Here is a 27,988-nt window from a genome sequence, read left to right as displayed (position 1 = left end):
ATATATATATATATATATATATATATATATATATATACATATATATATATGCCGTCATCCAAACATCTTCACTCGAACCACTACATACAGAGGAAAGAAAAACTGAGAGGGGAAATATAAAAGTGATGCATCTGTGATAAATAAAGGCTTTAAGAATTGCAAAGAAAATATTGGATCATTTGGAATGTAATAAATATAACTGACTCAAATTAATACTGTAATTTGTTTAAAATCTAAATCAACAAACTTTGGAACATTTACTTTTATAAAGCAACAAAAGGATGAGATAATATTTAGCATTTTGGTGACGTTATCCTCCTTAAGGGATCTTTGAAGGAGTTCTCACGTTATACAAACTTCGAGTCAGAGTAGGGGGTGTAAACATTACATGTTGAGAGGATTCTTATAATTCATCATCAGAATCATTGTGAAACTGTGCGATAAGATGAGCGCCTCATGCATCCGCTGTGTCTACAGGCTGCTCTACGTCCTCCTTAGTGTCCGAACACTCTGACGGGATGAAGCAGCCCGAGTCTCTGGGACAGTCGCTGTCTTCTTCTTGCTGGCCGTGGGAGGATTTGTGCTCCTCTGCATTGCTCGTATCATCACCTGCATCCGCAAATAAAAACAAATTAGTGAAAAAACATGTTAGAGATAACGTTTTCTGCCCACATAGGAGGAGATAACAACTGTGGCAAGTGAGTGGAAACTGATCGCTAATCTCTAACTTTTCATTTGAGCTTTTTCTCAGTAGAAACATAATTCTTTTTCAAATAAAGAAAATAAATACCCCGAAAGTATGTTGATTGGTCTTTGACTGAAGAAAAATCCAAATAAATCTTGCATCAGCAATCCTATCCCCCTCTTTCTTTTTTTTTTCTTCTTCTCAAACAGGGACCATTCCTCCACTTTTTAGTTTGTCAGAAGCTCCTATAATCCCCCTGACCACAGCGCTAACCTAATGGAGCACAGCTTGATTAAATTAGTGCCCTCTCATCCACATCAGCAGGCTTGGCAGGGTCATTTCTGCAGCAGCCGCCATCTGTTGGGGCTCAATCTCTCACCCAAACAAACATGCAAACAAACAACCAGCAGCAGCTTCCAGTCTGCTTCATTCACATCTTCTCTGCATCACATTCAATGCATCTCCATCAGGATGCCACGACCCCCCACTAGTGAATGTTCTAGTTCTCTGATTCAGCAGCAGTGATGGGACTAACGGCGTTGAAACTAACGGCGTTACTAACGCCGTTACCTTGTTTTAGTAACGAGTAATCTAACTAATTACTTTGACTGTAACTATAACGCAGTTACCATTGCAGGCACCCCGTTACTGCGCGTTACTCAGGTCACACAATGAACCTTTTTTCATGATAGGACTCGTGCGCAGCTGCGTGAAGCTGACACCCCACCCACGTCAAAAAACTCTGCAAATAGACTGAATGGTTAGTGCAACGTTAGTGCAGATTTGTGCAGAAAAAAATATTGTTTGTTCTACTTTTGTTTAAGAGATATTAAAGATTATTTTTTTAGGTCATCCAGAGGTGCGCGCCTTGTCATGAGAGAGGGGAGGATGAGATTCCGTCTGTCAGTTGAATAGGTGGGTGTTTCTGCTGGTGGGTGTTAACGTACAGCACAGACAGAGAGATGGAGAGTGAGGATGACTCCAGCAGCAAAACAGCGTTTTCCACATGGAAATACCGGTGTTACGTCGAGCTGCGTTTCCCCATCACATAACGGTTTCCTCTGCATCTCCACACAGCGCAGGCGGCAAGAGTCACCGCGCAAGCGACAGGAAACGCGCATGCTCGCTAAAGGCGCGCAACAGTCGCTCTGTGCTCGCGCCACAGGAGAACTATGGAGAGCGTGAACGATCAAATGAACCTGACAACAGCCAGAAATGATAGCCTATATGGAGAAAGGGAGAAATCTGGATGGATGGATGGATGGATGGATGGATGGATGGATGGATGGATGGATGGATGGATACTCTGCCTTCTCAACCTACTGTATTTTTTATTTTAAACATTATTTGATGGCCTTTGTGGCAGGGATGGAGATCCATATTTTATGTCACACACAGAGTATACATCTAGATAGATAGATAGATAGATAGATAGATAGATAGATAGATAGATAGATAGATAGATAGATAGATAGATAGATAGATAGATAGATAGATAGATAGATAGATAGATGTTGCAGTATCTATAACAACCCAAACACACAGGATTTCAGAATTAGACATCCCCAGTTATTAATTTCATATACTCACCGGACCTGAATGTCCTGTTATAAAACTTCACATCGCGTTCCCTCTGATGTCATTTACGTTGAGTTGCAATAAATGCTAAACTGTCTGCAGGTTCTTGTCTTTGTCGTCCGCTCTATTCAGCTGGCTTTGGAAACACAGGCGAGAAGGTGGGAGCCGGGTGGTGAGGTTTACGGGGGCGAGAAACGCAAAAGTAACGCAATAGTTACTTTTACTAGTAACTAGTTACTTTTATTGTGGAGTAACTCAGTTAGTAACTCAGTTAGGCCTACTTTTTGGGAGAAGTAACTAGTAACTATAACTAATTACTTTTTCAAAGTAACGTGCCCAACACTGTTCAGCAGTGAGTGCAAGTTCAGCTCTCATTCAAAGCTGGGCGATAATCAGCCCTCCTGGCTTGAGATGGCAGATTACAGGAACACCTTCTGTCCTGTTAAGCACTTTCTGTCTGACTGACAGGAAATCACCGGTAAGCTGTGTGCAGAGTGGCACGCAGGCCGGGGCATGGTCTAAGCTAGAGATGATTAAAACATGGAATTTTTTTCAGTTCTTCTCCCGAAACAAAACAGTTTCTGATAAGGTAATGAGAACCTTGGTGTCGTGCAAAGGCTGGTCAAAGGCATAAACACTGAAACTGCATGAACTCTTGCTTGTTTTCCAAACATACTAAATATATTTGAATCATTGCCTTGGAGATTTACACTCTTTTTTTCTCTTTTTTTACAGCTTTGTAAAAAAAAAGCTTTTTCTAATTAAGGAGTAGTTTCCCCTTATTCTCTGTTAGTAAGTCTAATTACTGTAAATTTCACCTTTAACAAGCTAAGATTGTTAAAACCAAAACACTAAAGGGAGAATATCTTAGAATTACTTTTGATAATTCATCCCTATGACTCTTATGCTCTAGAACTGCAAGGTTACCGGCGATGTTGTTGAGCTCTATGGTGACTGTGTAAACAAAAATGTTTTATTAACAGGAATAAAAGAAACCAGCCGTTTGCTGATTTCAATACGGTTTTTGCCATCCCCAAATCATCTTTTTATTTTTATTTTTATTTTTATTTTTATTCTTAAATAACCAGTATAGATGGATGTCTTATAATGCTGTCAACATTTCCAGGTCAATATTTTTACCATTTGCTGCACATTTATTTTAAGCCTCCTTTTTTGTCTTGAATAGTATATGTGGCGCCGCCCTCATGCCTAACTGTAGTACTGCATTTGATTTTTGATTCACTGCTGGTTTTAGCTCCAAACTTTGTAACATCAACCAAAAAACTGACGTCAGCAGCTGAGGTATAAAAGCACCTCTGTCTAATACATGGCACTGTAGAGGGTTTGAGTTGCGCTGTCGCTAAACTTTTTAATGATTTTCAGGTTTGCGATTTATTAGCTTAGCGTTCAGTTCTTTGTTTTGCGTTTATTTACTGCGGACAACATAGACCACGTCCAGCCCTCACATCCCACAGATTCCCTGGTCTGCCAGGCGTCACCTCCTTTACCTGCAGTTTTCAAACATTGGATGTGGGCGGAGTAAGGCTCTGAAGGTTAGGAGGTCTTTAAGATCAGTGAGTCATGTTGAGGTGATGAATGCGTGGGCTGCTCCTGACCTTCTACATAGCGGCACTCGGCTGCGGCCAGAAGCTTTCGCCTGTGTTCGGGGTCCTTGACATTCAGCTCTATCAGGTGCTTCTCCTGCAGGTGCAGCAGGTCCTCCACTGTCTGGTAGCCATTCAGCAGCAGGGCAGAGGCGTACTCCTGAAACAAAACAAGCAATTGATGGGATATTTCAAAGGGAGCTTATAAGTAGTTTGCAGATGATAACCCAAATGACTTCTTTAGCATAAATCCAGATTAGTTAGTTAGTACTAAAGTCTAAAACAAATTGATAGTCTGAGGCAAATCCATAAGGCAAACCTCTGACATTTACACATTTTAGTTTAGTACACTTATTATATTTGGGGGCCCTCAATTGTACTTTATGATGAAGTACTAATCTAGGGCATGGTATTGATACGGTAGTGAGAAGGAGAACAGTAACTCTACATTCATAATCCGTTCTCAAAACATGTTTCATACCCAAGGATTGCTGTGAGTAAGTATTAGTTTCTGTTAACTATTTATAAATGGTCATGGTTAAAAAGATTCATAAGATTTTTCACATCAGGGTTGTTCTAAAACAGTGTGTTGCTAAGGCTAGCTAGAAGCCTGGTCGTTTTATGTGACTTTCCTCAAACATGTAAATATCTGTAGCATCTGTGAACAATCATCCGATGCAAACCTAACAAAGGTTCAAAGATTCATAAAAAATCCTTTCTTTAAGCTGCAATGAGTAGGAGTACTTTTAATGTGGTAAACGTTTGCTTTGGTCTCACGCTTTCAGCCTCAGGGACAAAGACATAAGAAATCTCTTTATTATGCAATTAGGAAAGTTCAAAAATCTAGATTCATATTAAATAAGGTGGTTGATGGAGTCATTTGCTTCCTAAACCTTTTTGACAGCCATGGAAATTCCAAAAAACTCCCTTAATGTCTTTGTGATTCAAATTAAAAGTTGTGAGATCAAGCTTTGATTTTACTTGTTTCTGAAAAGTCTGGTTTAATCTCCTAAGCTAAAATCCATAATTTAGTTTTGGCTCATCATAACAAACTTCCTTAGAACCTGTCCTAACCTCTAGGTTCAGCCGCTCCAGTAACTCCAGCAGTGTTTTGGGTCGTGGCCTCCTGCACAGCTTCTGCTGTCTGATCTTTGGAGTTTCTTCCTCAGCCTCCTTTTCCTTCTCCTCCTCCAAAACATCCACGTAGATAAACTTAAAGTTCCCCACTTTGTTGTTGAGCATGCCAGTCCAGATGCCCATCGGAGGCTTGCTGATAATGTGGATGATGTCACCAGCCTGTAAAATACCAGTTAAGATCAGAAAGTTATTTTCTGTTCCAATCTCAACATCTGTTGGTCAAAACTGGAGAATTTAACAGGAATCTACCTTCAGCTTCAGCGAGTCTGTATCATACGGACTGGGAACGAAATCGGTGTGGACCCGAGCCCGACCACAGAACTGGCCCTGATAAGAGCCGTCCTCCTCCAGCTTCAGACTGTCTCTCTGACCGGAGCCGTTGGACTCGCTGGTGATGCCACCTGAAAGGGAAAACACATGATTAAAACACAGCTCAGGTTCTTAAGCATCATGTTATGATGATCAGATGCAGACACTCACTGGAGGAGCTCTGGCCGCTGCAAAGACTCTCCAATGAGTTGCTTGTGTTTGCAGAGCTTTTTTCCACCTGTGGACTACTGTCTGTTTCTGCCTCTGGGTCTTTGTCTGTGTCATCCCCCTGGATCAAACCGAATGACAAAAGAAATCAGAAGGAGCTCAGAGTAGAAACACACTAAAATGATCACATAAAGACAGAGGTTGTGCAACTGTTCTCATCTCATAATCTGCGTAACAGTGAAACTTGCGGAAAGAGGATATTTTTTTTCTCTAGTTTTGCGAAGGTCAGAATAAAAAGCTGCATTTTACTGTTGACAAGGTTGGCGTCACGCGTGAGGATGTGGGTTTGTACGAGATGAGGATGATAAAAAACACTGCAGGGCTGCGTAAATGCAGCAGGTACGAGGGTTTTTTTTGGTTATGTGTCAGCTGAACCCCTAATATACATGAAATCAAAGGCATCTTAGCTAGTGAAAGTTAGTTAAAAGTGACTCACTGTCTCCTCTGAAAGAGACTTGATGTGCTTTCTGCCCATTTTTCTCCTCATGGTTAGTGAGATCTCTTTCATCTTTTTGCCGAGCCCTGCTGATCTTGCAGGGTCTGGACCATCAGACTCTTCTCTGACCTGCGAGGGTTAAGGTGAACAGACAAAAAACGGAAATTTAACAAACCACTTGTGTTTCTGGTCCTTAAACACACATTATTTTCCTGATTGAAAAGAATGACTTGCAAATAAAAAAAAAGCTGTGCAATAATATCTATATCTATATTTTTTCTGTATTATTAGTATTATTACGGTTTAAAATATGAATGCAGAGAAAAACAAAGTCGTCCACCAACCGTGTTTGTCCCATTTTCCTCTGTTTTGGCATGTGAAGAGTGGTGTCTGAGGCCCTCGAATCTGCCAAAGCTCGTAGAACGCTAAAAGAAAAAAACAAACAAACCTGTTTGTGAATCTATTTCCTATGATTGTCTGGCTAGCAAAAGGCTGGATTATTTTTTTTAAAGATATGCATATAAGACATTTAGGTTTTTCTTTTTACATCATTTGTTTTTACGTGTTTCTTTGAAGAAGTATTTGCAGATTTAAAACAAACAGTTGTTCATACAGTCTCTGGCCCTCAAAATTTTTCATAAAACTAATAGTCATCATAATCTCTTCCAAAACTATCCCGCTGGCACACATCATCCCCTGACCACAGCACCAAAATAATTATATAAATGATTAATCCTTGAAAATCCTGGTTAAATATGAGCTCTACCCTCCTAGACAGCCGTCCGGGAGATTGAGTTAACAACGGATTGAAACTGCTTAGATCTGTGCAGCGATGACATGAACAGAACAAATTGTTTTCACAAAGGACCCATTCTTAAAATCTGTTTGTCAATAATTGTTCACATCTTGATTTGACAGCAAAACAGACAATGCTTGATTGTAAATACATTTTTTAACGGTGAGATAAAAAATTGCACTGGAAGAAATGTAAATCTAAATAAGTCATTTTTATTTTTTAAATAAGTGTATTTTGATTTGAATTGAGGAGGTAAGTGAGACACTTTGCCAATGGAATAAGACAATTTACATTTCAAAGGAGAAAAAAGAATTGTATTTTCTTATTTAAAGTGAATATTATCTAATTATTTTATTTGAGTAAAAGTACTCATTTCATTGGCACATCATCTTATTTACCTACTCAAATAAAGGGTAATACACTTGATTTAAGAAACGTTGACTTATTTCTAGATCTTTTTTGCAGTGTGTTACTAAGTTGATGTAAAAGTAGATTTTTTTTTTTACTCATGTTTTTCCACCAGCATTCTAAGCAAGGTTTAGTGTGTTTAACCTACCTTTGGTTTGTTGCTCCTTGCTTTGTCTGACACATTTGATGCTGCTCTTTGTAACATTTTCAGCTGTTTGTTTTCTTGCTGTTGCAGCCAGTCCCTGCTCTTTTCTCGCCTTCACCTCACTGATCTGACAACGATGTGTTAACTAACTCTCAGACTGACTGGCTGATGAGCTGACTAGTCCACTTCCTCACAAAACACAGGATGTGAGGCAACTGGCTGTGTCTTTTGCTGCAGTATCGCTTTGAAAGGGAAAAATACAAATGCTTAAGTGTGCATTTTGTGGCCATCTTAAAAAACACAACAGCGAAGCACTTCCAGGAACAGCTCAGTTTAGGGTTTGTAATATAAATGTTGTTTGATATCATCTCCGACAGTTTAATGAGAATGATGTTACATCACATCAGCAACCAGTGTAGAGTAGACGCGGTTAATCCAGGCAGTGCTGGGTCAGTAATTTCAATGAGTAAAAGCCAGTCACGTAATGTTGCTGGTCATTTTGGTAATAATGGGATTATTCCCTCGGTGCCAATATATCTCAGGCAATATCATTTCAGTGAAGGTGAAAGTAAAAAAATATAAGAAAATGTAGAAAAAAATAAAATCCTGAAAATATCCCTTTTTCATCAACAATGAGGAAGTGGATTATGGTAAATGATGCTTGAGTTACAAATCATTTCTTCATGTGGGGTGAGGACTTTAGAGGAAGTGCTCACGTATGACAGAGGAACAGCTCAAAGTGGTAACTTTGTCATGTTGAAACAATTTCCGGTTTCTCTGACAACAGGTATCATATCCTAGCTTGGAAACAAATTAGATGCACAATCCTGATTTCAGTTGCTAGTTTCAAATGATTAAATTTAACCAAACAGAGGGACCTTCTGCTGAATGCAAGACAGCTTGCATTTTACAAAGGAATCGGCATCTGTCAGTAACCGGGGATTTGTTCCTGTGTTAAGTTGCAGCTGGTTTCATTTGATCGCTTATACAAAAGGAAATTCCACAGACAAAGCTGGGGCCTAATCCAGCTGCCCTCAACCATTGAACCTCTGGCTATTCAGATTAGGATTTCTTATCTAAGATGTCTCAGACTTCTTGCTCCATTTTGATGCAATTGTTCATCTTTCTGCAAAATGGGAAACACTTTACTATCTGCTCCGAGTAAAATTATCTGAATTATTCAATCTTTCTGTACCTTTAAAGATCAAATAAATGACCATGACTTTAAAGCTAGCATTTAAAAAATAGTCAGGATGTAGACGCAGAAAGATGGAACAAAATGGAACCTTTTACACAGATACGCTGAGGTTTTACAGTTTGACCAAAACTGTGCCAAAGGGCAACATTAGGGCATAAGACTGAAGGAAATTATGTTTCTATTTTTTTTATAAAGAATTGTATACTTTTAAAATTGGGAGATAATATCATGCCAAATGTTGCTAAAGAAGCATCTAAGAAAATAAAATACTGTCCATGTATGTATAATAAAAACAGGTTATTAGTTTTAAACTTAACATTTCCTGTTTTGGCTCAATGTTTTAGATCTATTTGTCATCCAGAACTGGTTTCTCTAAGGCTTCATAACCAGCTCCAAATCTCTACACAGGATCATGTATTAATCTTTGATTGTTTTCTCCAATAAAATGTTAAGCTTTGACCCCTGCTTTGTGTGACACATGATGAATCCCGCACGTGTTTACTGGCCGTCATCAAGGGTCACACTCTAAGAACTGTCTATTGTTTGCAAAAGCAATACCCTTCCAGCTCCGTCTGGTCCACTATGTGGTATTATCAGCAAGTAATCACCATACAGAGGCAGAATCCAGTCAATGCTTCATTTGAAATGGATAACAAGTCCAGCTAAGATTTCTATATGGTAACATCAAAAATAAGCAGCATTTTGCGGCACTGCAATAAAATAATACGTCATTGATACTTTCAATGAGGTGAAAAGAAAGTAGTACATAAAAGCTAAGTGGGAAGAATGGTTTCAGGTCTCTAACAGGTCTTCCCTGCTTTTGCTGACTTTTTATGTTGGCCCAAAAAGCTCAATTTTGGTTAATCTGACGGAAGAACTTCTAAGTGTTTTGTGTTCTCTACATACTTTGTAATAAACTGCAAAGAAAACGTATTGCAGCCTTCCTTCCTGTTTTGACACTTTTAAAAAAGACGAGTTGCTTTGAAAGAGTCTCACCTGATGTGTGGATTTCAGCAGCTCTAACTGACACCACTTCTTCTGTTGACATGCATGTTTTAATCGCTGTAACATTATTTAATGACAGCTGCCTTTTCTAGTTAGGTTGTTCCAAATTCTGTTTCTAATTCTGGATAATATAATAATGGATGATATAGAGATATTGTTTAATGATTTAACCCTGCTGATTTCTCTGCTGTATTCTTTGGTCTTCATAGTGCCTTATGGCAGTTCAGTTCCCACCAATTTTACACACAGATACTCTGTAGTTACTAATCAGTTGGGTTTTAAAGTTAACTGTTTACCAGATTTTATTGAGGGGTTGCAGAGTAAAGTGGTTGGAATACAAAAGCCAGAAAAACCTTTGATTAAAATAAAATACAATATTAACAGATTGCTGTATGTATTACTTTCCTTCCATCATGTATTACATCCATGTATTACTTTCCTTCCCATCAGGATTATTCACTTATTTGGTTGGGTCTACCTTAAAAAATCCCTTAGATATTTTGGGTTGTACCCTGAAATGCATATTTGCAGAACACCTTTAGTTTATTCAGATTTATTTTTTAACTTCAAGGAGTTGTCACCTAGAAACACGTTTTCATCCTAAAATGTCTATGTTGGTGTTGGGCTTTACCTAAAGCCTTTTGGAAAATCCATAGTGTGAGCGCTGCATGTGTTTTTTCGTGTTGGCAGGTTATGCAATTTAGGAAAGGCCACGAGTGCGGGTTTCCATGAAGTACGATTATGTTCTCGTATCGACGTCAATACTGGAATGCCGCTAACATTAGTCCACCTTGCTATCACTATACCTATTCCTATATCAAAAGTGGTGATTCCATTCGTCAGTGACTGACTGCAAAGCTGCTAATGTTGCTTATTCTACATCCACAAGAACACGCATACACACAGGGCAAATTCTCACATGTACCCTTGCGAGGAAAAAAAAGGGCTCTCAATGAGCCCAATTTGATACATTTTTTTTCTCCTAAAAATGATTAAACATGAATTTTGGAAGGGCTATAAAAGCCAAACACCAGGTTATGACTCCTTTTTGAAGATTTTATGGTTTAGAGGTTTCCCTGCACCACCACAGCTGATTATCATTGATTGCTAATTAACAGGCTTTTGCTGAACTGCAATAATCAGAATCAGCTGTGCTAAAGCAGGGAAACCTCCAAAACCTGTAGGACAGCGGCCCTCGAGGTGCGACTTTGGGCATGCTTTGGTGGTTAAAACATCCCACCCTGTTACAAAGATTAATGTAACTGGTCCTTAATCTTCTTTGGGGAAACATCCCCAAAACCTAAAGACTCTAATACATGGAGGTCCACCATCATAGAGGGAGCATTTAAAGTAAACCAGCCTCCAAATGAGAGGCTCCCGTGGTATCATTTGGTCATTATGGGACCATGTTAAGGCACAGCACAGAGTGAAGGGGAAAACAAAAATCCAAGGATGTACTGTGTCAAACCTTTATGTAAAGTTTAAGGGAACACGTCTGCATGTCTATAGTTAAATGATTGTTTAATAATTGTCCTTTTTTGGGGGGTTTGAAGAAGAATAGTCATTGCTTACATTGGACTCTGACAGATCCACCTCAGTGATAGATCGTGGCACCTTAGGGAGAAGGTGGCAGTTCCGATTTAGGCTTCCATTCTGGTCTATCTCCAACTGGTGTCTCCCACACCATTCCTTTTCATGTAACAGTGCAGACTCATGGGAAAGCAAGCAGTACTCTGTGAGGGGCCGGCGGCAGGTGTGCTCTACGGTCCCCCAGGCATGGCTACTGTCCGCTGAGTTACTCCACTGCTGATGGTGGGTAGGTGTTGCTCCTCCAGGTAGACTAACCATGTCAGCACAGCGGCTTGAAGTTGTGTGTTCCTGAGTGGGGAGGGTGGAGGATTTGCCAATGTACAGCCTTCTGTCTGACCTGGATGTGTAAGGCAAGTCCAAATAGTGCAGTCCTAAAGGTGGACTCATTGTTCGTGGTGGTGAACACACTGAAAGAGAAGGAGGAAAGTTTGCAAAAGTATCAAGAGTTACAAGGAGCAGAGCAGACAGGGTAAGGATGAAATTGCTGGAGAAGTTTCAAACATAGTTTGGTTTTAAACATCACTAGATTTTTAACATCTTCTGATAAGTGTTTAATCAGTCAGGTTCTTATATTGTTTAGATCAGATCATTGTTTAGATCAGAGCACCTTCATACTCTGTCATATTACTCAGTTAAGTCAAGGCCTAAAACTGACATGTGACCGAGAAGAGCTGATTAACCCTAGTTGCTCTCAATCGATTCAAAGCTGGAGCTGTTTTATAAAGAAGAATGAACTAAATGGTTTGTCCATAGCTTAACATAGCTGCTAGTGGCTTATCCAAATTTTTTATAGATATAACTGCAACAAAAGATGATTCTTCAAAGAGGATGGCTGAATTCAGACATACAGTTGGCAGCAGTTTTCTGATATTAATGAAAAAAGACAAATTGCTTTTGTTGTACTGCTTTGTTCAACTGTGAGGTAGAAAGGTTCAATTGGAACAAAATAATTGACAATGCACTCTGTGTAAGAAAGATATATTTAAAGATATCTGGTAATGGGTTAGAGGAGACTCGGCAGGAAGGCTTCATGTCCCCAAGAAACATCAGAAAAAGAGGAAATATTGCAATGATCTAATGGATGAGTCAGTTTTTGTTGTGCTTTTATTTGATGACTGTTTCTTCTCCACTGAAAATGTGGCAACAGGTTAAAAATCCTGAACTCAAGTGACCCGCTCACATGCACATGTGTTTCTCTCTCAAATGGTAGCGAAGAAGTTGCAGATGGCAGAAATGTTTTTGTCAGAGAAGTAACACTCCTTACCTCTGTTGTTGTGAGTTTTTTTAGACCCATCTTTCACAATTCTTCCACCTGGCTTTTTTCCATTCCGTTGGTTCTTTCTGACAGCAGGTTTGGACTCAATCAACCCGTTGTTATGGACACCCTAAAATGACAGAGCCGTTTAAAACGATTCCAAAAACCCTCAATTATTCCCCCTTCTCACAATTTCTATTCCGGGTGCTATTACTTTTATGTACGCATACATTTCTGAGTCTGCCTCTGAGGCCTGCTGTTACCATATACAGAAAGTTAGGAGCACTATCGCTGCAGCCAGACGGGCTCTTAGCGAGGCAGTGAAAACAGCATCTGATCCAGTACTGGCAAGCTCTGCTTTGTTTACTTCTCACTATGATGGGCATTAATCATACTGGGCACAGCCTGACCGGGTATATAAACCTTCATCCCGCCCACACACATCCCTGCAAAGAGTCCCTGTCATTATAATAAGAGCAGGGCCTCCATTAGGACCATCTGTGTCGTATTAAAACCTGATCACTGTGCGCTTCAGAAAACCGGGTCACAAGCAGATGGAACTCCCTGCTAAGTCAACTGATTCTCTGTTTTACACACAGTCCAACATCATGAGGTCAGTGAAGATCTGTGGTGAATTATTGTTGCTTTATCATCATCTATGTCTACAGACATGTCTACTTTCTAAGGATTTCAAGGGAAAAGAACGTTAGAAAAACAAGAATTGATTCGATAGAGTAATGAAAGCTCCTGTTCTGTTGGCAATTGATAGTTTTCTTTTACCTGATTGGCTTGTTGTTTCTCTCTTTTCTTTGTGCCAGTATGATGTCCTCCTTTACCTCCTTTTTTATCTGTCTGGTGTTTAGGCTTTCGCATTTCTATAAAGGACAAAAATAGAAATATGGAGGTGGAAAGGTATGAAAAAAAACTGTTTCTAAAATTTGAGGTAAACAAACAATCCCTGGAATAAATCTTTCATATTATGCCTTTTCTACACCAGTAAGTAGTGGCAACATCAGCATTAACAGCTCACAAGTTCAAAAGTTAAAGAACTGGACTTTGGGTCATGCTGCGCTTAGCTTCTTAAAGACAGCTGTTTGAATTTATAAGTAATGTTGCACAGGAAAGGAGCCCGAGTTTATACTGAAAACCAGTAGGACTGGCTAATTGCAATGTTTCCAAGTACTAGCTGAAATGTAATCCCCTGGTTTTGAACAGGAACATGGTCAAAATTGAGTTTTTATTGTCTGCAGCTGATTAAATGAAATGAACACCATCAAATTCAAATAAATATTCTTACCTACATTTTAAACTATATGTTTTACCTTAATGTGGCAGCCATATTGGATACTGCACTAGGGGCTTTTAAGAGGGCCCCTTCTTTCCTTGACAGAATTAAATAGCTCATAATTAAAATCGACTCGAATTAGCAGAGAAAAAACAGAAAAGATGAAATTGTGCAACAATACATTAAAATTATTCCAATGCTTTTGTTGTTTCTAACCTTAAAAGTTTAATTATTGAATATTATGTTATGTTGAACTGTTGCTGAATGTTAAGAAAGGCCTGTGAGTTACTTCAACAATTAAATTATCTTTGGGATTAATAAAGTGTTTTGATTAAATCAAATTATCCTCAGTATCCTCCCTTTTGAAAATCTCTGTCTGACTTCATGTAACAACTGTAATGTTTTTAAAATGAAGGAATTTTCAGAGTATGACCTTTGTGTCACCAGAAAATAGATAAAAGGACAGACGTGTGGAGCTCAAAACACAGCAGAAAACCTCAGTCTGTGTTTGTGTATAGATTCTTCTCTTATTCCCAATCATGACAATCTCACCGATGACCAGATTGCCCCCTGGCTGTTAACTTTCCCAAATGCTGTTCACTGTTTCCTTTTCCACATACTGATAGATGCCAGCATGACATGAACTATTTTCATATCATTGTATCTAAAGAAGCAGTTTATAAAAAAATCATAAATCCTATATTTGTGATTTGGTGCATCACCGTAAATACTTTTCTGATTTATTTGTACAAAGCTATTTTAAAAGGAGGCTTAACAGACACACTGTGTAGTTTGCATGTTTTGACTATTTTTTAATACTTTGCTACATATAAATAAAAGTGAACTATCACCTGACAGTCCATTAAAATTTGATACAAATGTCAGGTACTTTTTAAATCATTTTTCAAATCTGAATGTGAAGCTTTCTGTCTGACTGAATGCTAAGATAAACTTTGGGAAGCTTAACCTATATTTTGCTCACCTTCATTGTGATTGTTGGTGATGTGGATTAAATCTTCTTTGCTCCTGGCATGCTGCCACGTCACAGTATTACAGGCGGGGTTATCTGCGGTAGAGAGCGGCAGAAGCCAAGGACTTTGTATAAAAAATGGCCACCAGCCTGAATGGGCTCCAACTAGACAAGCAGCCAAGGTTACAACACTGCATACATGGTTATAGTTCAGATAAAACACATCACATTTTTCTTTACTCCTATCGTTTATTGCATTTTCTTCATCATTTAAATTGTTTTCTGTTCTTCCACACTGCAAAAAAAAAATGAAATCTAAATAAGTCATTTCTTCTTAAATTAAATGCATTTTTTCTTGAATTAAGGATTTAAGTGAGACACTTTGCCAATGGAACAAGACAATTTACACTTAAAATAAGAAAAAACAATTGCATTGTCTTATTTCAAGTGCATTTTATCTAGATACCTTATTTCAAGAGTAAAAACACTACTTCCATTGGCAAATCATCTTATTTACCTGCTCAAATTAAGGGTAAATACCCTTAATTTAAGACATTTTTACTCATTTTGAGATCATTTTTGCAGTGCAGTTTTTAGTTTGAGTACATTTATTCAGTCTGAAAAGAAAGCCTAGATGAAAAAAATAATACTTTTTACTAAATCACCACTAGCCTACTACAAATATTAAGAACCCTTCTGTCAATTTGTTGCTCAACCCATGATACGGATATGATAGTATTTGGTCTTCATTACCATTCCCTTAATGTGGAGCACAAAGAGCTGCATTTTTATAATCTCACAATCCAGAGTCATAGGTTCTCACATCAGAACTTTTTGTACTATTTGGGTCCGGAGCCTGAGAGCATCATGATGCCAGCTATCCAACGATAGGAGCCATTATTGCCTTATTAAGTGCCAATATAGCACTGGTTGCTCTATTTTACTTCTTTGATTGTGTGTGGGACAAAAAAATATTTTTGGCATCTTAAAATCTTTGTTTGTGATGTTTTTTATTGTTTGTTTTGTTTTTTCTAGTATTACATTTAAAAGCTGCAGTAGGGAATTGCCCACTGTAAAAAACAAAACAAACAAAACATGGATTTAGCCTCAAAATGTTAAACAAATACATTTTACAGGTCCCTCCAACTCTCTGCTGTGCTGCAGCTCTCCCTAAAAAGCTTCTTCCCCCCTCAGAGGTGCTTGTAAATGTGCAAGTTGGTGAGCAGGGTAACAATTGAGTGATAAACAGTTATGGCACATTCACTGGTAGAGACCAAATATCCAGGTTTTGCGTTACATAGAACAGCTGCAGCACACTTCAATAAGCTTGAACAACTCTATGCATTTTGTGGTGGGGAGGGCATGAGCGGCATGTATACGAGTGTGATTGACACTAATAAGACATTCTTAATTGGTTGTTGTCCATCAGGAAATTAGTGACAGTTTCTCGAAATTTGTAAAACACAAAATGTACCTACTTTCTCGTAGCTTTTAGCTCTAGCTACAAGTTCATTTCGGGGAGGGCATTGGTTATTTTCTTGTATCCATTTCTTAATATACATAAACAGTTGTACACATACCTTTCTTACATATGTTAGATGTGCTCCTATCTTTCCTATCTTAAAAAGTAGCTAAGCTAATTATACCTCTATCATGTTCATACAACAGCAAAACAGAAAGTTGTAGATTACAAATTAAAGTTAAGGTTTCGAGATGATCTGATCAAGTTAAGACACTAATTTTTATAGGAAAGGTCCGGTCATATTCAGAACTCAAACGTCTGAAAGTATTTTAACTAAAAAATTATTACATACTGTTCAATAAATGATAAGTGTTTTTAATTAAGAGTAATTTCATTTGAGACATCCATGTTTTTCAAAGAACACTACTGCCAACTACCGGTTTGTGAGGTCTTGGTGCGGTATCGGATGTTGAGCAAGTCCCAGTGCTGTATCGGGTGATTGTCACAAAGCGCTATTATTCTGAAAACATTCTTCTTTAAAATGTTGGCAACTTATGAAGTGTTTTTCTCTGACCAGAAGTTTGATGGTAAATCCTTCCTCTTCACGCAGGCGATTCAACGACGAACCCGTGGAGGATCATGAATCGGAAAGGTGGATTAACAAATTTTTTTTTTCACTTTACCTGATGTATTACAACATCCAACTACCATGCACATGGGAATTGTCAGTTTAACTATAGCTCTCGCAAATTTTATTGAAGTACACTTGTATTACAACATCCAACTACCATGCACGTGGGAATTGTCAGTTTAAGTATAGCTCTCGCGAATTTTACTGAAGTACACTTGTAATCTTAACTGCCGGAAGAGCAGGAGTGAGGTGTTACCATATTTGGGCAAAAATTGCCGCTCTCGGACTCAATGATTATTTTTTTTTACTGATTAATGCTAAATTCATTAAATCACTGCAAATGTATTAGTTTTAGGTATGGATAATGATCCATTGATTATTCCTTGCTGACAGGACTTTTCCTTTAAATGTCAAACCTGCTTTATTAACATGCCTGTACTCAATCGTGCATTTTTCAATTTGGGATCCTTTTCAGGCCTTTTAAAATAATTACTAAAATTAAAGGTTTGTAGTGAAAGTAAGTGCTTGAATCATTAGTACTCACCCAGTGTTTCGTTGTCTGACAGAGACTTTGATATATTTGAACTGAAAGGAAAGGAGATGGAATATTAAACAATCCAACGATTTTTGTAATGTTTTACACTACTTGCACAAATCCATATAAATATAAGAAGAAGGAGTATAAAATGTTATCACCAGAGTGGATAGTCAGGTTTTTATATATGGTATCAATATTATAAAGAGGGAACAGTATGAAAACAGAGTAATGTGTCTTTGAAAACCAAAGCCAAAGAAGTAAAGGTAGTGAGGCAACTGGGACCTTGAATCCGCTTAGTTTAACTGGCCCAAAGCCCCATAATCTACCTCCTGCTGGCCCGACAATCTGCAGGGTCTTTCTTCTAAAAAAATAAATAATAATAAATAAAATAAAAAAAAAGGCAAAAGCTTCCCGCGAAGCTCAAAAATGAATATTAAGCTTCCAATTTCAAATGTGCTGTCAATCCCTATAGTTGAAGTGGGGCAGTGTTTGAAATAGTGAGAATCAAGAGGAAGAACCCTGCAAAGGATCTGATCTGTTTTTGCTGCAGAGGGGATTTATAGAATTAAGCTCTCAGTGAAAATAAACAGGGGAGCTTCTCAGGCTCTATTGTTTCTCAATGAGAAGGTCCTTTCAATTGCAGGGCGGGCCTTTTTTGGCATGTGCATTCTGAGGGAGAGTAGGAAATAGACGCAAGCCTAAATGAGCAGCAGGATTAGACTACTTTCATTCCCGTTTCAATCTGTGTGTGATAGAATGTTATAAATATAGAAAAAATAGACCAAAGATATAAAAAGATATTAGGAAGAGCATGTAGTATGATGTTGGACGTTCTTCCTGATGAGCTTACCTTTTTTTCTTTTTATTGGAGTTCGCCTCATGTCTCTGTGGCATATCCTGTTGGAAAATAAAACCCTTTTGTGTTTAAAGGTCATTAAACAACTGTATTGTTACATTTTCAACTGATTTGTTCAATAAATAGTATTTTATAGACCTTAATCTCTAAGGTTTACTTTAAACATAGGAGGAATATTTGATTCATTTCTACATTGAGGAAGATCTGGCCTCAGAAGCAGCTGTCAGGTCGATGCTGCATCTTCATCATTTGATAATCAGCTGTTTTGATGCAGTTTTACATGTTGGGACTCCACAAAAGCCAGTAAGACATGGATTTGACCCACACTTTGTTCTCATCCTGCCCTGTTGTAGGTAGGTTGAAGTTTTCATGGATCCTTGCCCTGCTCACCATGGATATAGACCTTCCAGAGCCTCTCCACCTGGCGTTGTCATCCAGCAGGACGGCTGGACTGCCAGAGCGGCTGCAGGAGCGGCTGGACGAGCGACTGGGGATGGGCGCGGGCGGGCCATCGGCAGAGCTCTGCACCGCCTCATACAGGCTGTCCATAGAGCCCTCCTGATGACAGGTGGACACAAAAAAGAAATGATTGATTAATTTGGGTTTTTTAAGCTATGATCGATACAGTAAAGATTTTTTTTCATGTCGTATCGAAAAACTTATCAAACAGAGAACTGAGTCAAATTTATAAACAAACCGCCAAGGCTCTGGACTCTGTTACATTTCTGGATTTATTATTAAAAGATTGTAATGGATGTAGTGAATATAATTTCAATATAATATCTACAATACAAGCTAATAGAAATTATAAACCCTTTACTGTCCAGGGAAGAATGAAATGCAAACACTTTCCAGTGCAGGGTGGATAGTTCTTCAGGCACCTTCTTATCTCGTTTGTACCTGTTTTTTGCATCCTGTGTTCTCCCATCTCAGGGCATCTACCTTCTAAAAGATCCGACAGCTAGAAGAAACTACTGAGGGCTGTGTTTTGACTTTTTCCTTCCTCATGGTTGTGGAACAACCTCTCTCAAGATGTCAAGCAAATTTCAGAGTGATATCCATTCTGAGTCTAAAACATTATGTTTTACTCTACAACACTTGGCTCTTTTCATACCCTAAATGCTGAGTGTAGAAAAGAGAAATACACCAATGGCAGAACACACTCCTGATACAAACCCTCCAGCAGATTGAGTCCCTGTTTTGAATTGTTTTCCTCTCTTTCATTTATATTTCTCAGATGTTTAAATTATAGGAAGTTGAAGAAAACATTTTCTACTTATTCCTATCGTTTATTTTTTGTCCTAGTTGTAATATGTGTCATGATTCTGCACTTTTTTGTTCTGTTTAAGTTTTCTTTTTGAGTTACACTTTGATTCATGTCATTCTGTGTTTTCTAGCTAATTGGTTTCATTTCCATTTTACGTCATTCTAGTTGTTTTCTGGTTGTATTTGAGTTCTTATGTATTTCTTTTTTACTTTCTGTTGCCCCGTTGTGTCAGTCTGCATTCCCCTAGCTCCCTTCTAGATCCCTTTGCCCACACCTGCTCCCATTCAGTTAATTACCATAGTCTTTGTTTTGTTTGGCATTTATACTCCTCCTGCAGTTACTGTTGGCTAGATGCTCTTGATTCCCTCTTTAACCCATGTGTTCCCCTTTGTTCTGGTTCCTGTGTTCCTTAATCAGTTATTTTTGCATTTATGCTTCTATTGCCACTGCTCCTTATTAAATCTGCAAGTAACCACCTCTAAATCCTCCACACAACCTGACAGATGGATCCAGCCAAAAATGGACCCTGAAGACTCGGTCTAAAAAAAAATATTGTACTCTATAAGACTTGGTTCGTTTCATGTCCTAAACACTGAGTGTAGAAAAGAGAAATACATTGCCTATATCAGTTTTTATTATTATTATTATTTTTTTTTTTCTTAATAGACAGCATTGTTTGTCTTTATGGTTGAGTAAAAAAAATCATGATTAGAATTTGCTACCCTGTAATTTCCCTTTGAAGATTTAAACTGAAATTATCATTGAGATTTCTTTACCCTCAGTATTACTCTTCTATTGTTCTTCCTTTGGGATTATTAAATAATGCTGGATTAAACCTCTGAAATATGACTGAATCTAATTACTGTTTCAGCAGCGCAGTTTGCTATACTGTATAATATCCCTCTTTAATATTGGGTCAGTCTTATTTTTAGGCCTGTGTTTGATGTAATAGCTAAACAATTTTCAATACTTTATATCATCAATAATAGTAAAAACAGAAAGTATAAAACAAGAAATACATATTAATATATGTATATAATGATGCATAAGTATATGTAAGTAATACATATGCCCATGCTATCCATTGGTTTGTGTTGCCATTTATGGCAGATTACAAAGCCAGAGATCTAGATCTAGCATGACCACATTTAAATATTCATAAATATGGAACATGACACATTAACCTACCTTTCAGTTTGTTGCATTTAAATTGTTCTAGGGTTAGGGTTTTTCTGAGGATCTAACACATGTGAAACAGATTCAAATCCATTTTTAACTGTGCTTGTCAATAATAAATGTAGCAGAGGATTGAGTTTCATCTGAGCAGATTTTTAGATGGATTAAAATTGTTGGCCATGTTCTGATTCCTTCTAAGAACAAACATCCAACGTCCCTCCTCAGCTTTCCTGTCCATCCTGTGATTTTCCACTGTCGTGGTATAAACACTGACGGTTTTTAGAGAGGTTTCTTTTTAACTTAAATTGCACCTTAACATGCACTTGAGAAACAAAAAGGAAAAGATTATTCTGTACAAGTGTTTAACCAGTTGCACTATGACAGCTGGGACAAACTGAGGTCGTACTGTGTGATCAATCTTTGTGCCTTTACTTATCAAAGATTTCTTTGTTCGCTGCTTAAGCAACAGACCTCACCTAGATACACAATTGCAGGCTTGAATGTACGTGCAAACATATTATATTTCTTTGTGGAGAAGAATCAAGAGGCATTTTGGAAGAAAGCCAAAGAAAACAAATGAGCTTAAACTGGTATTTAAAACTTCTCCATCAGCTGAGCTGAGGACTTATTGGAAAGCGAAACTGACTTCAGACTTTTTTTAACTTAGAGAAATCACATGACTATCTAAACAGGGACAGTTTCATCCTTCTAGAGTCACTGTTAGATGATTTTGGATGTCTAGCTCTGGAGAAAAGTTCACGTCATTTGCAAATACCATGGGTTGCCTTCTAACAAAATTCAACTCCTTGCTCCTAACCTCCTTGCTTCAGCATAACATTTACATTTCTGAGCAGTTTGGTCATAAAGTAAGAAGAGTGTCTTACCAGTGAAAAGCAGAAAAGGTTCATTTTGGCTGCGATGTGCCCTGCACTGTTCGGGGAGTCGGATGGAGCAGAAACAGCCTGCTGACAGACAGAGGCTGAGAGACACAACAGCTCAGAGTGAGCCCAGCCCGGGTCGCCTGCTGTCTTCACAGATTAATACCACAGAGAAATCCCTGACCTAATCCAATAGATGGACCACCATTACGTTATCAGCTGTGGCAGAGCACACTCATGACAACAAACCCTCGCTGCTGCGGGGGCAACAGATTGCGTCGCTGTTTTGAATCATTTTCCTCTCTTTCATTTATATTTCTCAAAGTCTCATTTCCATTTTGTGTGATTCTAGTTGTTTTCTGGTTGTATTTGAGTTCTTATGTATTTCTTTTGAAAACTACAGATAGGAATCAGCATCCCTCACGACCCCAGCTTGGATAAAGGCAAACCGAAAATTGATGTCTTTCTTGTTTACTCTCTGTTGCATCCTTGTGTCAGTCACCTCCCCCTAGCTCCCTTCTAGATCCTTCTGTCCACACCTGCTCCCTATCAGTTGATCACTTCATTCTTTGTTCTGTTTGGCATATCTATTCTCCTTCTCTGCAGTTACTCAGTGCTGCATTCTCTTCATTTCTTCATTCCCTCCTTAACCCATGTGTTCCCATTTGTTCTGGTTCCTCTGTTCCTTGATCGTTTTTTTCTGAAATTATCCTTCTGTTGCCATTGCTCCTTAATAAATCTGAAAGTAACCACCTCAGCTTCCGTCTCTGCATTTGGGTCCTCTAAAAATCTCCACATAACCTAACAACATGCCTGTACAGTTAACTTATGTAGAACCCAATGTAGCTTTAATAAGTAGAATTGACCTTTTATCATTAGTAAAGTTTGCTGTTAGAGATAAATTGTTCAAAAACTTGAAGTTCAACATGTCAAAGATTTTATAATGGACAGTTTATAATCCACAAAAAGGTTCTGTTGTTTTGAAGTCCAGTTAAGGAATAATGGGAGAATTTGCTGTTGTGATGTGAATGTTTTAATGACTGTACACTTGAGAAACACAACATCTTTAATATTTACCATCTGTTGCTGTGCACTGCTGGTCAGTTGGCTGAATACATAGGAAGCTAAAGGAGAGCCACTAATCACCCTTGTTTGGGTAAACAGCTAATATCAGACTACATTCTGGCTGTACTTCATGAAAAAATATAAGAATTAAAAAAAGAAAGAATAATATTCTGCACGCGTGCATTGGCTGTTAATTTTTTAAACATTCGCTTAGTTTATTTTTTCCTAAATCAAAATAGATACAAAACGAAACACAAAAACAATAACTTTATTAGAATTGTAATTATCAAAAAGATAATACATTCAATGCAATAGAAACTACATTTATAATGCTATCTCTTGTTGACCCTTGTTATTTTATTCTTTATGTATAAACAAAGAAACTGTCATATTCTTTGTCTATAGCTGCTTACCCACTGAAAACCCGGGTTTTTCAAAACTGGGTTAACCCGCTAACAATCAGCTTTTGGCTCTTTTCCCATTTGACCAAAAAGTAGAGTCTGACTTCCTGCTGAAAAGCTGCGTGGCCTCTGTCCCCACTGACCCCTCACTGCCTGTCTGATGGCGGCATCACCGTGGGGAAGCATTAATGATGATGTCAGTGCGATGGAAATCAGGGAATTAAACAATGGAGAGCAGCATGGATGGAAGCCAGAGTGTGCTCAGTATTCTTTATTGTTTTGCCCTTTTGTCCGTCCGAATCCCTCCCACAAGCCCTGCGCCATGTTCATCGAATATAAACAGAGTTGCATCGGCTTGTTGGAGCAGACGCGACTGGCGAGGTGTGTTGGGTGGCGACGTTTGTGCCTTGCGTTGATTGGTGTCACGTAATTTAACTGGTTAACCCGGGTCTGGTGTTCTCACCGCTGATCTCTATTTATTCATGTGATCAGAGCCGGGGCGATTTTAACGCTGGTCACTGGCCGAGTCATTTGACCTGGGTACACACTGCCACTAAAAACAGAATGTACCCCGGTTTAAACTTGTGTTCCGGCCAGTGTGAAATGGGTATTAGTCGAAATACTATGAGAACCTCCTTCTGGGCCACAAATATTACCAATAGTAAGAATGAAAGGTGTCATATGATTATTTGGTGATGACCAAAGCCTTTGAATTAACACCAAAGCTTCGTCAAACTTTTTTGGTCAATTTTTTTTACATCAATGTGGGGGAAAATGGAACATGAAATAATCACAACATATATAATACCTGGAGATTTCTCAGTGGTCACTATTCATCAGCACAATGACATGTTTATAATGAAGTGTGACTAATTATAAAACAACCTATATAGTAAAACTTGTTTAGTTTGCAGCTCAATGTTCCACATTTAACAGAACATTTCAAGACCTCCTTTCTATTTCATATTATCTTCAAAACAGATTTGCTGTGCATGTCTCAAAGGTGCAACACATAACCTTGGCTACTGTTGGGGTCATCTGCATGATTTGCCATCTTGTCAGAAGTTGAAAGTGGTAAGATATAAACAGGTGTAGAGCTACCTTGGCAGAGTTTGAGGCTGTGACCTCAAACTCTACAAGTAGCAGGTGAAAACAGAAGTTAGTGGGTAACACCTAACTCAAGATATAAATAACATCCACTGAAGTTTAAATCCTGAAAGTCTCCCACGGTTACCTAAGAAAGATTCAGTTCAGAAAATAACTTTTCTTGAAGCAATTTAAAAAGCAAAAGAAAAAAAAACAAAGGCCGCCTTCATTCTTCATTTTGAGTCATCAAAATAATGAGTGAAATGTTTAATCACTGCATTCAGCCCAGATTATTAGGAGGGTATTACATAAACAAAACAGTGTTACGCAATCAAGGCTCTTACGTGCATATTAAATTACCAAAATTAAATTTCCAAATCCCTTCCTGTGAGCTCACTGCACTCTGCAGCTTTTCTGTTTCATTACTAAAAACCAGAACCATTGTATTAAGTGTGAAGGTATAATTTACTTTATTTCCCTTAACTAACACCTGCATTTCCCTAAACTTAACACTTAAATTATTCGACAAAAGAGAGTGTTGTTCTGTTATTGCAGAACTAAATTAGTTGAAAAACACTCGCAATAATAAGGGAAAATTGCAACCAAAAGAGCAGTCAATGAGTTAGGGGAAGTCTGTGTAGAAGTGCATTAAGATTTAATGGTACTGTAGGTTTTCTGAAGCACCCTTCAACTAATGAAACAGTAAATGCTAGTCCAAATGAGTCAAAGATGTCTCTAAAGACATGATTTGGCCTCACGCAGCCAAAAAATGTTCTTGAATTCTAATTATTTTAATGACAAACCTTTACCATAAGATTTATTGAGCCCCTGTAAAAAAATATGGAACATTCCATTAATTTTTATGGATGCTTCAAATTGAATACTTTTATCCTGTTTATATTTACTTTGTTCATGTTTTTGTTTGTTTTCTGTGCCTAGGAATTCTAAATGACTAATCTTCATTTTTATTTGGGATTTAATTTCACTTTGAACAGAGGCTAATCCTTCAGCCACTGAGAGACGAATGAGGAAAGGTGCAACACCTTTGGATCCCACAACCACAGGACGAATTATTTGTTTATGGCTATTGCTACATGGACTTAAACTGGGACTATGTTCTCGGTTCAGAAGAGAAAGTATACATTTCTCTGCAAATTCAGTTAGGTTTGGCATGAAAATAACACATTTATTTTGAAAATTCCACCATGCCTCCTGATAAGTATAGTGGAGGATTATTGATACTGTGGGCCTGTTTGTCCGAGGCAAGAATCACAGTAGAGTAGGTTGCAGTTTGAACCCTGCTAATGCTAATAGGTTGTACTTTTTTTTTAGAACTTAATTGCATTAGAAGTGAAGGTTCAACATTATATTCTTTGAAAAGCTTTAATGCTGTAGATGTTTATGCTCTGTAGATGAACTTTACAAAACCTTTCAGTTAATATATATTCAATATTTGTTGCTGTCAGATAAAGGAGGAGGCTTTTAACCCATGATAAAAGGAAAACGTAAACAAAGAAAAAAAGCTCTTGAGATGCTGGGTAAATATACCTGCATATCCTGTCAGCCAAGTGGAGAGAAGAAAAAAAAATGCAAACTAATAATAAAAGAATGTGCTTACAAGAAAGCAATTCACCTACAGCAACCATGCGCTTATCTATATATCATATGTCACGATCTTGAAGAAAAACAAACACACAGAGCACAGAGCACATTCGTTTGCACCACAGCTCTTTCCTGTGTGGGCAGCCCATGTGGGTTATACTTTTTCCCCGACTTAAAACTGTGGCTCAGCTTACTCTGAAAAACACAATAATTTTCCAACACAATGGAAAGAACTGCATAGATTTGAATTACAGCTCACTAGTGCACAGACATAGTTTCAGGTACAGTCATTGGATCTGCTTGAGTGGTTTTCCTTTTTTTTTTTTTTAGCAGAAAGCTGTAGTTAGTGGTATTTAGGTGATGCCGCATACAGTGTGAAGGTTCTCCCTTAATACACCCCCTCTGGATAAATCAGGCTGAAAATTACCTGGAGTTTCACAGAGGTGGCATATGACTTTTGCCTCTTTGATCATGTAGCTAATTTAGTTCAGTTGCTATATTCAGCTTCGTAAGTGTACCTTTGTATGATTATGCATTTAAAAGTGATGAGCTTCCAGAAAAAGATTTAAAAATAATTTTATTAATCTTTTAATGTCAATAAGGCCAACTCTAGACATTCACTCTGATAGTTCAGATTCACACTGTTCTTTTCCTCATGCTTCACCTGAGTGAAACTCTGCTCTTTAGTTTTGGTTTACAGGAAACCAATCTGCAGAGAACAGGGTGTGAAAGCATTTAAAAACAAAGAACAATGTGGGAATACTGCCAGGTAACAGCCCAGCAGCTCTAGGTGATGGTTTCTGGGAAGTTTTGTCTACATAGGGTCAAAATTAAACTGGAAATATTTATTTACCCATGAGAGTGACCAACACCTTGAGGCCATTTGTCAAACTACTGCACACCAACAGTACTTCTCATGTAAGAGTCCTAAACAACGTTTGACTTTTCATCATTGAAAAAAGTCAATTCAACTGCTTTAAGGTTTACACTGAGTTCAGATTAGAGACGGACAGTGACCCATATAGCTGCAACCTGTTCCAGTTAAGCATTATGTGACATCATGACAGATTTAAGAGGCTGTGAAAAAGTGAGTGGCCTGCTTTTTAACACCCACTGCATTGCTCAGTTTAAGAAGGCTGCTGAAGCATAAATGAAGCTAAACAGCTCTTGGTCATCATTAGTGATCTTTTATTTAAGAGTAGAAACAAGTACAGGATTAATCACAGGATTCTGAAACGTAAACAAATCATCTTGTACTTTAGTAGCTTTTATCTCATTTCTTTCATTATTAGGTTTTGTAGACATAAGGGAGTAAGACATTTTTAAGCCATGCTTCAGCTTTAGCAGAGGTCCTCTTGGCAGCAGACTGTGAAGAAATCCTCCGCACAGAACTCCTCACAGCTTCGGGAAAGTTTGTCACCTGAAAAGAAACATAAATAAAACTTCCATCACTAAAACTGTTCCTCTACCTTGGCACAGCTATTCTCACAATAGACTAAATGATTGAAGCAACAGTAAAAATTCGACAAACCTTTTTGGTAGGTCTTGCAGTACCCGTTTGAGCTGTGGCACTCTGACACCGTCTTACAGACAGTGTCGTTCTCATCCTGGCATGTGTAGCATTTTAGTGAGAGCACTATAGAAAAAAAAGAGATAACATGTAAAAAGGAATTAAACACAACCCTCCTATATGAATGAGACATATTTGGACATTTATCAATACTGTAAAGAAGGCAGCAGAGGTAGCCTCTCCTTACCTTGTGTGCTACACAGCAGCAGGATCACCATGGAGAGCAGCAGGACCTTCATGTTGTCGGATGGTATGTGGATAAACTGAGCAGCTCTTTTATACCTCCTCCTCTACCTCCTCCCAAAGCAGAGCCGAGGTATGCACTTCCTCCTAGAAAATATTCCAGTAAATAACCTGTCTTTCATTCCACGTCAACAGGTGAATTCAGCTGTACTGTATTCAACATTATCGTGCTAAAAATGGATGATGTTTATTAAATTTTAGTTTTCTATTGACATCTCGGATTAACTACCAAATAATCTCCTAATACAACTCAATGTGTTTATGGAATTTAACTTAGTAAATCTTTCAGACTTTAGTCCGAAAGTTTGTGTTTTCTATTCTTAAAGCTTGGGTCTGTGCCAGAACTGCACCTGCAGCTCTGAGTGACTCAACAAAAAAACAAACACCAGATTTACTGTGCTTAATTTCTGGTATTCATAGCTCTTTCTTAAGGCTTTCAAACTATAACAGTGTAATGTATAACATCAAAGTTATTTTAAATAGGTTATCTCCCGCTTTAATGCTTTCACATGTGGCCAGATTAACAGTTCTGTGAATTTCTGCATCTCCTGCAGAAATAGATGATTTAGAAAATGAACATCAGC

At 38.1% G+C, this 27,988-nt stretch overlaps 2 protein-coding genes across 4 annotated transcripts; both read right to left on the bottom strand.

The window, feature by feature from the left end:
* Nucleotides 1-50: 50 nt before the first annotated feature.
* Nucleotides 51-21,584, bottom strand: samsn1a (SAM domain, SH3 domain and nuclear localisation signals 1a). 3 transcript variants are annotated; one of them, XM_038268016.1, is made up of 15 exons: nucleotides 21,444-21,584; nucleotides 18,507-18,674; nucleotides 18,111-18,157; nucleotides 17,267-17,307; nucleotides 14,642-14,725; nucleotides 13,155-13,249; nucleotides 12,384-12,504; nucleotides 11,102-11,526; nucleotides 6,322-6,402; nucleotides 5,978-6,106; nucleotides 5,485-5,602; nucleotides 5,254-5,405; nucleotides 4,942-5,163; nucleotides 3,880-4,027; nucleotides 51-609 (listed from the first exon to the last, which is right to left on the bottom strand). In XM_038268016.1, exons 1-15 carry the CDS (start codon nucleotides 21,465-21,467, stop codon nucleotides 455-457), a joined length of 2,010 nt encoding a protein of 669 aa, XP_038123944.1. In that variant the 5' UTR covers nucleotides 21,468-21,584; the 3' UTR covers nucleotides 51-454. The 3 variants fall into 3 exon arrangements, with proteins under 3 accessions (XP_038123944.1, XP_038123946.1, XP_038123945.1); XM_038268017.1 differs by lacking the exons at nucleotides 18,507-18,674; nucleotides 21,444-21,584 and having other exon boundaries at nucleotides 476-609; nucleotides 3,772-4,027; XM_038268018.1 differs by lacking the exons at nucleotides 11,102-11,526; nucleotides 12,384-12,504; nucleotides 13,155-13,249; ... (3 more) ...; nucleotides 18,507-18,674; nucleotides 21,444-21,584 and adding an exon at nucleotides 7,330-7,589.
* A 5,172-nt stretch (nucleotides 21,585-26,756) lies between these two features.
* On the bottom strand, nucleotides 26,757-27,505 carry ly6d (lymphocyte antigen 6 family member D). Its single transcript, XM_038267988.1, has 3 exons — nucleotides 27,349-27,505; nucleotides 27,123-27,227; nucleotides 26,757-27,011 (listed from the first exon to the last, which is right to left on the bottom strand). Exons 1-3 carry the CDS (start codon nucleotides 27,398-27,400, stop codon nucleotides 26,932-26,934), a joined length of 237 nt encoding a protein of 78 aa, XP_038123916.1. The 5' UTR covers nucleotides 27,401-27,505; the 3' UTR covers nucleotides 26,757-26,931.
* Nucleotides 27,506-27,988: the final 483 nt, after the last annotated feature.

Source organism: Cyprinodon tularosa, unplaced genomic scaffold (genome assembly GCF_016077235.1).
Source record: "Cyprinodon tularosa strain WSP-4 unplaced genomic scaffold, ASM1607723v1 ctg69, whole genome shotgun sequence".
Lineage (NCBI taxonomy): Eukaryota > Metazoa > Chordata > Actinopteri > Cyprinodontiformes > Cyprinodontidae > Cyprinodon > Cyprinodon tularosa.
Note: the sequence above shows the minus strand (reverse complement) of the source record. Positions and strands in the feature narration are given on the sequence as shown.